The 13,096-nt window shown below is 35.5% G+C and overlaps 2 protein-coding genes across 2 annotated transcripts; one reads left to right on the forward strand and one right to left on the reverse strand.

Moving 5' to 3' along the window:
- Positions 1-901: 901 nt before the first annotated feature.
- On the reverse strand, positions 902-7,923 carry lsm11 (LSM11, U7 small nuclear RNA associated). The gene is made up of 4 exons (XM_056472271.1): positions 7,377-7,923; positions 4,601-4,740; positions 4,415-4,498; positions 902-1,412 (listed from the first exon to the last, which is right to left on the reverse strand). Exons 1-4 carry the CDS (start codon positions 7,906-7,908, stop codon positions 1,101-1,103), a joined length of 1,068 nt encoding a protein of 355 aa, XP_056328246.1. The 5' UTR covers positions 7,909-7,923; the 3' UTR covers positions 902-1,100.
- A 2,256-nt stretch (positions 7,924-10,179) lies between these two features.
- Positions 10,180-13,024, forward strand: zbtb3 (zinc finger and BTB domain containing 3). The gene is made up of 2 exons (XM_056472116.1): positions 10,180-10,550; positions 10,688-13,024. The coding sequence occupies exon 2, from the start codon at positions 10,701-10,703 to the stop codon at positions 12,342-12,344; it is 1,644 nt and encodes a 547-aa protein (XP_056328091.1). The 5' UTR covers positions 10,180-10,550; positions 10,688-10,700; the 3' UTR covers positions 12,345-13,024.
- Positions 13,025-13,096: the final 72 nt, after the last annotated feature.

Below are 13,096 nucleotides of genomic sequence, written 5' to 3' on the forward strand. Positions count from 1 at the left end.
AGACAATGCTTTCCAACATTATGTAAGATATCTTTTGTGTTCAGCAGAATGAAACTCAGGCTTAGAACATTAAGTTAATGATGGCAGAATATTCATTTTTGGGTGAACTATCACTTTAATGGAAGGTCATCCACTTAATTTCTGACCCCGGTATATCCAGACATAATGTTTTATGTCAGCTGTGGACATTTTTAAGTTTTTATATCCCTCCATCTGGACATGTGTTCACCTTGCCAATTCTAACTGGTGATTTTTATGAATATGCAACAGAATGTAGGATATTTTATCATAAATATTATAATATATGCTGAGTTTTTTTTTTTTTTTTTACATTTCTACTATTCCACAAAGAAATCAATACTATGGGGCTGAGAAAACATTCTTTACTTGGTTAGATAATAATCCAGCAAGCAATCTGACCAGCAGTTACTGTTTAAACCCCGAGTCTCTGGGTACTTGAATTAGGAATACAATGTCTTATATCAAGTGTAGGGAAAAAAATGTGAAGCAATGCATATCGACATGTGACTGGATAAACCGTGCCATTATAGTTAATGTATGCAGCAAATGAAAAATAACAATCAGACGTCAAGACAAAAAAGCCTTGAGTGCCACATGCAATTTCCAGCCTCAAAAAGCCCAATTAACCCATTTATATGGTTTTTCTAAACTCCATAGAGAATCCGCTGCAATTTATGCACTTAAAGAGAGAAATGCCTAACAGAAAACTCTTTAAATGTGACATGAAAATAGGAGCATCTACTGGCGGGCCTTAGATTCAGTGAGACTGACAGATTGACTTTCACTTTGAATATCAGCAAATGATTTTATAAATGTATTAAGATTTCCTCTTGATGATTTATAAAATGTGTAAAAAAAAAAAAAAAAAAAAGACTTGCTTACTGTGCATCAGTGTTTTACTTCCCCCTAGAGGTCATTCAACGCAAAAGCAAACTGTGTGTGTTGAATAGATCAACAAATTGACCCAACACAATTAAAAGAGTTTATTTTACTCAATTTTTAACAATTCCATCTGGTGATTTACATATCAATATGATACATAAAATCTTTCTGGGTGATTTCCAAAAAACCTGAAGTTTTTAATCCTGTTGTATGTTCACGAGTAGTATGTTTTCTCCTCGTATAAACAGCTGATTGACGTGACGTGTGTGCACTCTTCCATACTCCACTTTAGGCCTGCTTTCAGATTTTTGCATCTCTCTTGATGTACTCTCGTCTTTCTCGGAGCGCTCAGGTTTCTCCTTGTTGTGTCCTGGGTCAGTTCTCCTCCTGCTTTGGTCTTTGAGTTGAGATGAACTACTTTGTGGGTCTGACTTTAAGAGTTTATCTCCTTGCTTCTTCTCAACCGCACCGAGGGCTACAGTCTCTTGCACTTTTAGCTTTTCAAACAGCTGTAATAGAAGATTAATTCGATTTCTAAAGCAGTATAGTTATTTTCAAAACTGTACAAAAAAAATGTAAATCCTTCAGTAAATATTACATGTTGATTAAAGATCAAAATGTTAAATGTAATGGTGTTTTATTCCATGTTGTGGTGTATATCTGAGTGAAATGGCTTCCCCAACATGGCTTTCTTTTCAAATGGTAACACTGGTTCTGAAAGTGTATTTCACATTAATTTTCTCTTAGCAGTGTTGGGGGTAACGCGAGTTATGTAATAATATTGCAAGGAAAAATAATATTACTAAATAAAGAGTAAAGTAGTGCATTACTTAAAAGTAACTCAAATATTATTACGTAATTATTTTAAGTTTCATTAGCTTAAAAAATACTTTTAACTAAAATTAACGTAGTTACATTGAATCATGCACTCAATAAGAGAATGTTCTCTCTGCAGGAACAGACAGAAATGAAGATGCCAGAGCCTTATATTTCTGCAATGGAAGTATTCTCATTATTTGTCTCAATGGACAGTGATTTTACTTAACTAATATCTAGGTCTACATGGAATCTGCACGCACAGAAATCTGCAGATTTCTGGCTCATCACTATTTCTATTTATTTACTTGTGTAAATGTGTGTAAATGCATATTTATTCAGTTTTCAAAATTACTTTCAGTAATATTATTGACTAATATGAAAGAGTTCCTTTGATTTATTTACAATCCAGTTTGCAAAGTAAGATTTTCTGTCTTGTAGTAGATAAATTACATGAGAGATTTGCTTTGTTCACCAAATAAGTGGATCTAGATGGATTTGCATTGTAAACATTAATTAAAAGTTAAAAAGCTATCATTTTTTATTTCATTTATTAAGATACTGCCAAAATAATTCCGCGTAAATCCGCAGATTTTTGTTTTTGTTTTACAAAATTCTCTGCAGAAACAGCAAAAAATGTCTGCAGATTCTGTCTGGCCCAACTAATAACACAACAAGTACCGAAGTAGCAAACACATTGCTTTAAACTTTCAATGATCTGTATAAATGCCATGTATAGCTCTGCAAGTTGTCAGAAGATAAAATTATCCTAAATTATTATTTTTTTATATATGTTTTTTAAAGGAAAATGAAGCTTTAGGTTATATAATGTGTTGTTAATTGCAGAGCTCCTCTATTTAAAAAACAAAAAAAAAGATGAAAAAGCCTCTGCAAGTTCTGAAAGAGATCAAGCCTCAGCCAATAACGCAAAAGGAACTCAACAGTAACGTAACACACAACTGGTGACTTTTTTGGGAAGTACAGTGATCCCTTGCTATAACGCAGTTCAACTTGTTCATTTTTTTTTTCGTGCAATTTGACATGCTTTTTTTTTTCTACAGCGTATAGTGTTCTGCATCCTGACTGGCTGTAGACCACAGTCAATCAATCTCCTCCATGCCATGTCCCTTGTACAGTACAGAATGTGCTCAGCTTGCCAAATTGATATAAATCTTCAATCGCGAGAAGACTCTGAAATGCTGTACTGTATGTTTGTAAGTTTTCTCCCCACAATGTCAATGAAATGTTCTGTGTCAAAGGCACATGCGGTAGCACACAAAAGGTGGAGGAAGATGCTAACCATCACACAAAAAGTGTGACATGCTAAAGGCAGGTGGAAGTTATGCAGCTGTAGGGCGCCATTACGGAATAAATAAATGAAGACCAAATGATTTTGATCTTTGGTTTCATTCTATAATATACTGGATTTATTTTTCTATGAAGTTTTGAACTTTCAGAGTGTTAAAACGGGAGAGAAAGTGTGAAAATGTCTATCTGAAAACGGTGTATAAAATGTGTCGTAAGGGGTTTTACACTCTTAAAACATCTATAATAATTGTAAAAAGTAAATCGAACTACTTTGCGGATTTCACCTATTGTGGGTTATTTTTCGGATGTAACTCCTATGAATAACTAGGGATCACTGCAACTCAATATTGTAATGCATTACTTTCAAAAGTAACATTCCCCCTACGCTGTCTCTTAGGGATATACTGTATATATACTGTAGAAATCTACAAAACTGTTCATATATGGCATGAATCAAACCAACCAGAAACCAGGAGAATGACAACATTACAAACTTGAATTTGAAGTAAAGCAGAATTTTAAAAAAATGGGACAAAAATAAGTAAATTACAGTATTTATTGGATGGCTTCAATAAGGGAAATAACTAAAATGAATCAAATATTGATTTGCAAACTTATTAAAACAATAAGAAAAACATTCCTTTACTGTTATGGGTTGTATCTATAGAAAATATATTTTAATGAACTAGAAATATATGTCGCACATACACAAATGTTTTAAGTATTTGGAGTATGTAGGGAGACAACTCATTCAGTGTGTAATGTCAGCACCAATAGCCTACTAGTGGTACTGTGCGCCGACATATAGCACAGATGTGCTCACGGTGACCCGAGTTCGATTCCCGACTCAAGGTCCTTAGCTGATACTTCCTCTCTCTTCTCCCAATGCTTTTCTGTCTGAAATATCTACTGTCCTATCATAAAAAAGGTGAAAACCACTAAGAAATTATTTTTAAAAATAATTAAATTTTACATTGTGTAATAAGAGTGGGCGGAGCTAAAGATCCATTTTGGCACACTGCTTGGTGGGGCTTTTAGATTGGTGGAAGTTTCTGCTACTTACCCCATTAAACACAACAGGGGTAAACAATAAGTTTAACTAATGTGAACAGATAGGTCTGTCTTTAAAAAGTTGATCAGTTCTTAATCAATTTCCCTACAGAAAAAAGCATGTTTTTGTTTCTGGAACCTCATTGTTGTGCTTTATTGAAAATGAACTGTATGGTTGTAGTTTGCTAATACTTTAATCTCATGAGTGACTGGCTGTCCTGCCTCACACTGGTAAACAACACAAAGAACAGATGTTGATCTGCAAAAATGTATTTTCTGTATTCCCTAAAACGGCCCATTTTGATTACGTCCTCATTTTAAAATATGAATAAATTACCCTTGTGATAGTAAGCGCTTTCTCATGATACAGTGCTTGTCCCAGAAGCGGCTCCCTGTATGTTTCATCCACATCCACCATTGCCTGAAAACAAAAGGTGAGCAGGGTTAAAAATGGAATCAAACATTTATTATTGAGTATAAACAAAACAAAAGAAGTAGTTGTTAAAGACAGCTTTATACACACCAGGTTCCAAAACTTATCAAATGCCACCACAAAACCTGAACACACTCCCCGGAGCCCTTTAAAGGTCCTGATGTGAACTTTGACTCTGATTTTCTCCTGAACACATCGGTTCAGTTGTCCTAATGGACTGCCTGTGTGCACTGCAAAGAAAAACAGAAGATTGTGAGATTACTACCTAGTTAGCTCTTCAGGCAAGTTACACAGGAGTACACACTTAAACTAGGCATGGGCCGGTATAAGATTCTGACGGTATAATAACCTTGGATATAAATATCACGGTTTCACGGTATTGAGATTACTGCTCTAAAATATATTCTTTTTAAATGTCTGGGTAAAAAACAAAACCTTTTCCCCCTTTGAACACATTATATTTTAATTTGTGAAGTTCATTTATAAGCTAATTTCGAAAGGATCACGTGATTATGACTGAACTCGGCTGGTTCAACATTAACTACGTATGATCCACCAATCAGACGATTCCTAACCCACTATGAAGAGCCAGGTATTCTCACTAGTCATCTTCGATTTGAAGAATCCCCCTTCCACCCCTTCTCCTCCACCTTTCCCTTCATAGGGCGGTGGGCGGCCCAGTGATTAGCACTGTTGCCTCACAGCAAGAACATGCACTACAAGTGAATTTATCAATCTAAATTTAGCACTACAGTCAAACTCTCATGCAGCAGCATATCTCTTCATAGCAATCATTTTAGTCATCAGCTCTTATCAAAAAAGGGGGAGTTCTCGAGACCTATACCTGAGCTCAAAGCTCCCCTCTCGCCCTGCAAATGGGAGGGAGCCCAGGGCTCAAGGACCTTTTGAGCTCAGGGCTCTCTCCCATGACAGCATGCCACACTTGCTTATAATCAATCATCAGCTAAGTGTGAACTCTTGAAATAATATTTTGGAACAGCAAACATGTCAGGCTAAATAATTCAAATGAATTATTAACTTCTGCCGTCTTCATTTATTTCAAAATCACTGATTTAAAAAAAAATATTTTTTTTTACAATTTTAAACGGCATCTTTGGGTATATTTTATGCTGGAGTTCCTGTTGTCCCAAAAAAAAACAAAAAAAAAGGTAAAGAAAAAAAATCTTAGTCATGCCTTAGGAACGGTATTACAGAAAACTTTGACTGTTTTAAAATCTTGACTTTTCCAAACCGCAGAATACCTTGCCTACTACGCACTGGTCATTTTTTAGATTTTGAGATATCCAAAATATAAATTATAACACAAAATATAGATATCTTTCAAGTGTTTCTTGTGTAGCACTTTATCAATTTGCATGTGTAGATTTCAATTACTTTCTATATTTCAAAAGGCTGCTTTGTCAAAATTAGTTGTTTTCTCAACTGCTGAAGCAGAATTGTGCAGTTTTAAAACTTTATAGTTTATTCATACATATATTGTGAAGACTTTTTATAGAGGGGTGTTAAACAAATAATGTACTGATTATATATAACATTTAAACTACAAGAAAATCACACAAGAAGTTTCAACCTGACCCTTTAAAATGTTCAAAGTTTGTGCTAAAATGTATGTAAATTAGCACATGTTTAAGAAACAGTTTAACCAATAATGCAAATTTACTCTCTCTCAAGTAGTTATAAACCCTTATGAGTTTCTTTCTTGTTAAACACAAAATAAGATATTTTGAAGAAAGCTGAAAACATGTAAAGTAAACACTGACAAATACTATGGAAGTCAGTTGTTATAGGTTTCCAACATTCTTCAAAATATCTTATTTTGTGAAAGATAGAAACTCGAGGATGATGAATTGATGACAAGTTTCATTGTTGGGTGAACTATCCCTTCTAAATAATAATGCATTTTTTGCATATTTAAACAATGTTTTAGAAAAACAGTAATACAAAAAATGTGTTTGCAATTCTTGATGTAACCTATAAATCAACTAGGAAAATGACAACAATAATTAGTTTTTTTATTTTACCTTATTTGTTAAAGAAAATTTACTCACTCTAGTTGTAATCACCTTTTAGGAGTTTGTTTCTTCTGTTTAATGAAAAACAAGAGATTTTGAAGACAGCCGAAAACCTGTAACCATTGACCTCCATAGCAAGAAAATCAAATACTATGAAAGTCAGTGGTTAAAGGTTTCCAACATTCTTCAAAACATCTTTTGATTTCAAAAAAAAGAAAAACTCAAAGGTTTAAAACGAGTGGGAATTTGATGACAGAATTTTATTTTTTGGGTGAACTATCCCTATACCTAAACAATGTCATATTTAAACAATCTTTTAGAAAAACTGTAACACAAAAATGTGTTTGCAAGTCTTGATGTAACCTAGAAATCAAATAGGAAAATTACAACTATTAGTATTTTTTATTTTACCCTATTTGTTAAGGAAAATTTGCTCACTCTCAAGTGGTGATGAACCATTATGGGTTTGCATCTATTGAAAGCTGAAAACCTGTAACCATTGACCTCCATAGTATTTGTGTTCTACTATGGAAGTCAGTGGATACAGGTTATCAGCTTCAAAATATCTTGTTCAAAAGAAAGAGAAATTGATGAGACTAATCATTTTTGGGTGAACTATCCCTTTAACTAAATAATGATTTATTTGGATATTTAAACAATGTTTTTTAAAAGCTGTAATGCAAACATTATGTTCAGTTACCTGTACTTAGTTTTTATTTTACCCTATTCGTTCACTTGTTGAGTATTGCTCTAAAATAAATTATTCAGTCCTTTTGGTTTGGTATATCAACAGTCAAGTGTTTGTTGCTTTATCACTAAAGAGATGAACATACATGGCATCCTCGTGAGCACATTTTTGGCCGTTTTTCTTTGCCGCGGCGGCCGCTTGACTCCGCTCCCCTCTCCCTCGTCCTCCGGCACCGGGTTGTTCACCATCAGTCTCTTCAGCCTCTCGATCCTCTCCGGATCAGCTTTACCTTTCTGAGCTTTTCTTAGTCTCTTCTCCACATTTTCGGGTTTGGCTCGACCTCGACCCCCTTTCATGAAGCTCTCATATTCCGCGATGTTATTAAAGCACTTTATATTAGGGTAAGGCAGAGGCACTTGAGGGGAATACAGAGCGAGCAGAGGGTCAAACTTATCCGATCCGATATCCAGCTTAGTTTCGACGTCGTCTTCGTCAGTTTGACCGGCGGTTTCTGTAGTGTTTTGCTGGTCAGATGTTTGGGAAGGTGCTGGACGGCGCATAATTTCAGACTTTCTCTCACCTTCCTCCATTTTTGAATGAGGCGCAGTCAGGCTCTGCGGAGGATCATGGGTAACTTTTGAGTGTGTGAAGCCGCCGATAAAAACCAAAACATCCATGACGTGAAGGCTTGTTAAATTCACTTCTACTACCGTTAGAATTTTACATGTGTACCTGTCCTTGTGCTCTTTTTTAAAGACATCGACATTTATGTATAGTTAATTCAATATTTGCGATTTATGTTGGCTATTAAGAAAACTGTGAGTTTGCTATGGACTTAAAGGGATAGTTCACACAAAAATAAAAATGTCCTATTTACTCTTTATTTAGTCACCCTCAGTGGTTCCAACGTGTATATGAGCTTAATTTTTATTGAACATAAAACAAGATATTAAGAAAACTTGTAATCATTGACGTCCCTAATAGGAAAAATGAAGTCAATGGAAGTCAATGGTTACAGGTTTTATATGGTAAACATTTTTATATTCTTTAGAAGAAGAAAGAAACTCATAAACGTTTGAAACAGGTAAATGTGTAAATCATGAGAGAGTTTTCATTTTTGTGTGAACTATCCCTTTAAGGTCTTTATGTAAGAAATCTAATGGGCTATATGCACAGCTAGTGTTTTTCAGCCAATGATGAACTTCTGGTGAAAGTTTTATGTGACTATTTTCAATTTCATAAGGTTTTTTTACAGCATCGATGTTGTGATGTAATTCAAATATATTCAGTTACATAGACTTAAGCGTCCATTTGGTTAACGCGTAAAAAAAGACAAAAGACGATTTAAACACAGGCATCACGCGACAGGCTAGCACAAATTCTATTGAATATACTGGGGTAAAATTTATTTCCATATTTTCAAGACATGGTGCGGAAAAATATAATTTAATGCAGTACTTCTTGTTTGGTCTGAGACTCACTTTATATCAGATCTCAGCCAGGCAGTGAAGATGGCTGTTTTTTTTTTTTTTTTTTTTTAAGAAATCAGACCTTAAACGCAGCCATTTTGTATGGGATGACAATTAACCGGAAGCCCTGGGCCTGGTGGACTGAATTTAGAAGTCTGTGTGCATATACCCCATTTAGTGCTGGGCAAAATGCATCCAAAATAAGTTTGTTTTGACAATTTAAGATTGTGTACTGTGTATATTTATAAATACACACACATGCATATATTTGAGAAAATGTTTATTAATATTTATTTATATATTAATGCAAACATTTTCCCAGTGATGGGTTGCAGCTGGAAGGGCATCTGATGCGTAAAACATATGCTGGATAAGTTGGTGGTTCATTCCACTGTGGCGACCCCTGATTAATAAAGGGACTAAGCTGAAAAAGAAAATGAATGAATGAATGTAAATATTTATGTAACAAAATTGTTTTGTTTGTGTATGCGTCACGTATAGATAATAAATATATAACACACACACACATCTATTATGTAAAAACATTTTTGGATGCGATTAATCATAATCTTTTCGATTAATTTAAAATTGATAAATTTTTGCCCAGCACTAATAAAATTAAAATAACTATTGTGAATGCAAAACTCTTCAGTGCACTTCTCTCTTTTTCCCTATTTAGTTTTATTAACCATATTTTATCTATATATATTTCTGTTTTATTAAATATTTAATACAATAATTAGTTTTTTAAATATACTTTTCTTGTTATTTTTTGTATTCTTTTTGGCAATGTCACTACATTGTTGATACTGAAATGGTAGTTTGTTGTGCTGCTGATTGAAAAGATTAATATATGAATATGAATTTATTTATGAATTTAGACTTTTGTAGCAGGGTTATTATTTAAACTAAAACCACATGTAGTTGTAATAAAGCGATCAGACAAACAATAACCCAAAATAGCTAATAAACTTGACAAGTTTAATTCGTTGTTTTTATTCCAATGCATGTAGTTGTCATACTATGTTTTTTTTATGTTTTTATTTTTCTTAAGCAAAAAATCTGAATAGACATTAATGTTAATGTTTGGTTTTCATGATGAGGAATATTATAATATTAATAGCAAGCATAACTATTTATAATTATTATTGGTGGAGGTGGGTTGTTGTTTTCATTTTTGTATAATTATTTGTCATATTAATCCTGTAATTTTTATTTTTCTTATGTCTATGACCCCAGCTTACAACCAAATATGTGCCGGATAATCTCGCATTGCTATATTTATTATTATCATTAATAATAATGTACATACACACCATCACATCAAACTTATCTGTGTCAACATATAATAAAATATATTTTTCATGATACCTTTCTTGCCTGCAGTCACTCAAACCACAGCTTCTGCGTTCCTCCTCCTCGTCACCTGGCGGCAGTGCACGCTCGTGTGCACAATCCGATCAAAACACACGTAGAAAATGTGTGTTCGTGATGTATTGTCCTAAAGGCAAACATTCCCCTATCGCGTATACGTTTTAAAATGAGTCTTCAGGTACAGAAAATCAATATACCACTTGCTGATCTCTTGGCTAATAGATATTTTAAGTATAAATTTCCTATGATTATGATTTTACATTACGGTTCTTCGTGAAGAATTGATGTACAAACCATCGTAGAAAGATGTTACGTGAAGAAAACGCGGACATAATGAATTAGTTCGCGATTCTACTATACGCATTTACAGGTATGGATTTCTGAACTGTCATCAAGATGGATTAATAAAACCCAGATGATGGTTCATCCAAAGAGCAGATCTTGAAGTGGGCTTCATCAGCACTCTGGAGATTTCAGTAAGAAACATTTCATCTGTAATAGATTCTAATATTGTAATTTATGAGACAATTTATTGATGTACACACTGCATTAACGCTGTTTATGAGCAATACTTCATATCTTATGGGATATGTATGAATGCTGTGTTTTCTAGGTTGTCCATAAAAATGGAGTTTCCAGGACACAGTCTGCAGCTCTTGGCAAGCTTGCGCTCTCAGCGTCTGCAAGGTTTCCTCTGTGACTGCACTGTGCAAGTCGGCTCAACTCATTTCAGAGCCCACCGTGCTGTACTGGCCACTTTCTCCCCTTTCTTCCATATGTTTTACTCGGATCAGTCAGTGGGGAACTCCACCACAGTCAACGGAGGACCACAGAGAGACACGGTGTGTATTAATGGAGACATCGTGACTCCTCAAGCCTTTGGGCTCCTGCTTGATTTTATGTATGAAGGGGTACTCCTACAAACAGCCCACCCACCTCCAGAGGATGTGCTCGCTGCTGCCAGCTTTTTACATATGAATGACGTGGTGAGAGTTTGCAAGAGAAGACTGCAGTGTCGAGGATTGGCTGAAGCGGACAGCACAAGAGTAGAAGTAGGTACAAATGAGTCGGCTAAACCTGGAGGACTCGACCACTCTTCTGGAGAAGACGCAGCTGGTGCGGAAAGAGATGGAGCACTGGCACATTGTTCCCAGTCCAGCCAACAGATGTCACTTTTTATTGATGCAAAGAGTGTGACGCAAGCAGGAATGGCTAAAATGCTCACACACAGTGTGGAGAGTTCTGAAATGGCAGACACTACTCAACCAGGAATGGATTCACAACCAGCTGTTAGTAATTCATCTTCAGGTCCATCTGCTTCACCGAAACCTGTCAAGATTAGAATATCAGCACGGTCCACTAGTCTTGAGTCGGCGCTTTCAAGTCCTTGTAGTTCAACAGAACTGATTCAGACAGAAACTCAACCGGTTGTAGCCACCGCCGCAGCTCTGAGTAGGGTGGAGAACAACACCAGCGCTGCTCCAGAACATGAACCCAGTGTTTTTATACACACTCAAATGCTAAAAACCCAGAGTAAACATAGTGGAAATCCTGGGTCATCACAGCAAATTCAGAACTTGAATGAACAGAGAAATAAGAGCACTGCTAGACTCCTGCAAAATAGGTGTAAAAAACCTCCAACGTTAGTTGAGTACAGTGATGAAAACGGCAGAGTGAAAGTGGAGGCCATTGTGATTTCTGATGAGGAGTCTGATGATGCAGATGAAGCTGTGGTCATGGATGACAGCCCAAGGGTAAATGCTGAGTTAGATCACACTGACGATTATGATGACAGTAACCACGATGTGGAGGAGCTCACTGATACTCAATTCATACCTGCACATCAGTTAATCCATCTTCCTCATCAAGAGCCCCTTTCTTTCCCTCCTTCACCACAAGGCCCTAATAATTCCACAGCAGAATCTAGCAGCTTCCCGTCATCCATTTTTCAGACCGGTTCCCAATCAGAACAGCAGGCCATGTACCTTGAGGATTTTCAGGACTCGCTTGGGAATTATGTAGACGATGTGCCTACTTGTAGCACTTGTGGAAAGACCTTTTCCTGTGCGTACACCTTAAGGAGACATGCCATCGTGCACACAAGGGAACGGCCCTATGAATGCAGCTACTGTTACCGGAGTTACACACAGTCAGGAGACTTATACAGGCACATCAGAAAAGCACATGATCAAGGCCTGCCTGTCAAACGCAGCAGAGTCGAATCAGACCCTCCATCTTCATCGCCACCTCCAAATCCACCTCAGACGTAGCTAATATTTCCTGTCCTGCAGAGTTTAGCTACCAGAGTCTAATTAACGTCTGAACTAATTAATCAAGGTTTCGGACTTACAGGCAAAAGTGTTAAAGGTAATCTCTGGATGAGCAGGATTGGACACAACTGCCCTTTCAGGAGATTAGACACAAATATCTGTGGATTTTGGCAGATGTTAGGAATTATCATGATAATTCACCCAAATCTCGGTGGCTCATGCCTTAAAAACGGGAAATGCATTGAAAAGGAAATCACTTGACTGCTTTCATGCAATCAACCGATTGAACTAAATTAATGTAATTTGTTAGTTGTTTTAGTTGTCCAGGTTCTTGAGCCTTGTAATGTTGCACCATTTGGTTTTACATTTCATTGCTAAAGTGAATGGTTTTTATGTAAAGAGGGGGAAAGATGTATCGGTGAATTATAATAAACAAAGCCTTTTTATTAGTTCATAATTCACCTCAAACTGAAAATTCTGTAGTCATTTACTCACACTTAAGTCATTTCCAAAAAGTGTTTTATATTCTGAACAAATCAAAATATTCCACAAATTAAATTATGACAGGAAATCTTGATTTTAATTTAGCTTTTAATTCTAGAAAAATATGAATCAGTGAAAATCTCAATCATACATGCGAATAAAAGCCTAAATTAAATCTGTTCATTATATAAAGCAATTCTGTCTTTTTTTTTTTAAACTATTTTAATAATCATTTTAATCTTTTAACATCTTTAAACATTTCAGATGTT

Source organism: Danio aesculapii, chromosome 14 (assembly GCF_903798145.1).
Source record: "Danio aesculapii chromosome 14, fDanAes4.1, whole genome shotgun sequence".
In the NCBI taxonomy this organism is placed as follows: Eukaryota; Metazoa; Chordata; class Actinopteri; order Cypriniformes; family Danionidae; genus Danio; species Danio aesculapii.

What these genes read in the sequence shown, in the direction of transcription:
- lsm11 (XM_056472271.1), bottom strand. Translation starts at nt 7,908, where the DNA reads ATGGATGTTTTGGTTTTTATCGGCGGCTTCACACACTCAAAAGTTACC. An exon ending in TGTGCTCACGAGGATGCCAT is followed by an intron (nt 4,741 to 7,376) that starts GTATGTTCATCT and finishes TTTTCTTTGCAG; the next exon opens with TGCACACAGGCAGTCCATTA. An exon ending in AAGCGCTTACTATCACAAGG is followed by an intron (nt 1,413 to 4,414) that starts GTAATTTATTCA and finishes CTTCTATTACAG; the next exon opens with CTGTTTGAAAAGCTAAAAGT.
- zbtb3 (XM_056472116.1), top strand. Translation starts at nt 10,701, where the DNA reads ATGGAGTTTCCAGGACACAGTCTGCAGCTCTTGGCAAGCTTGCGCTCT.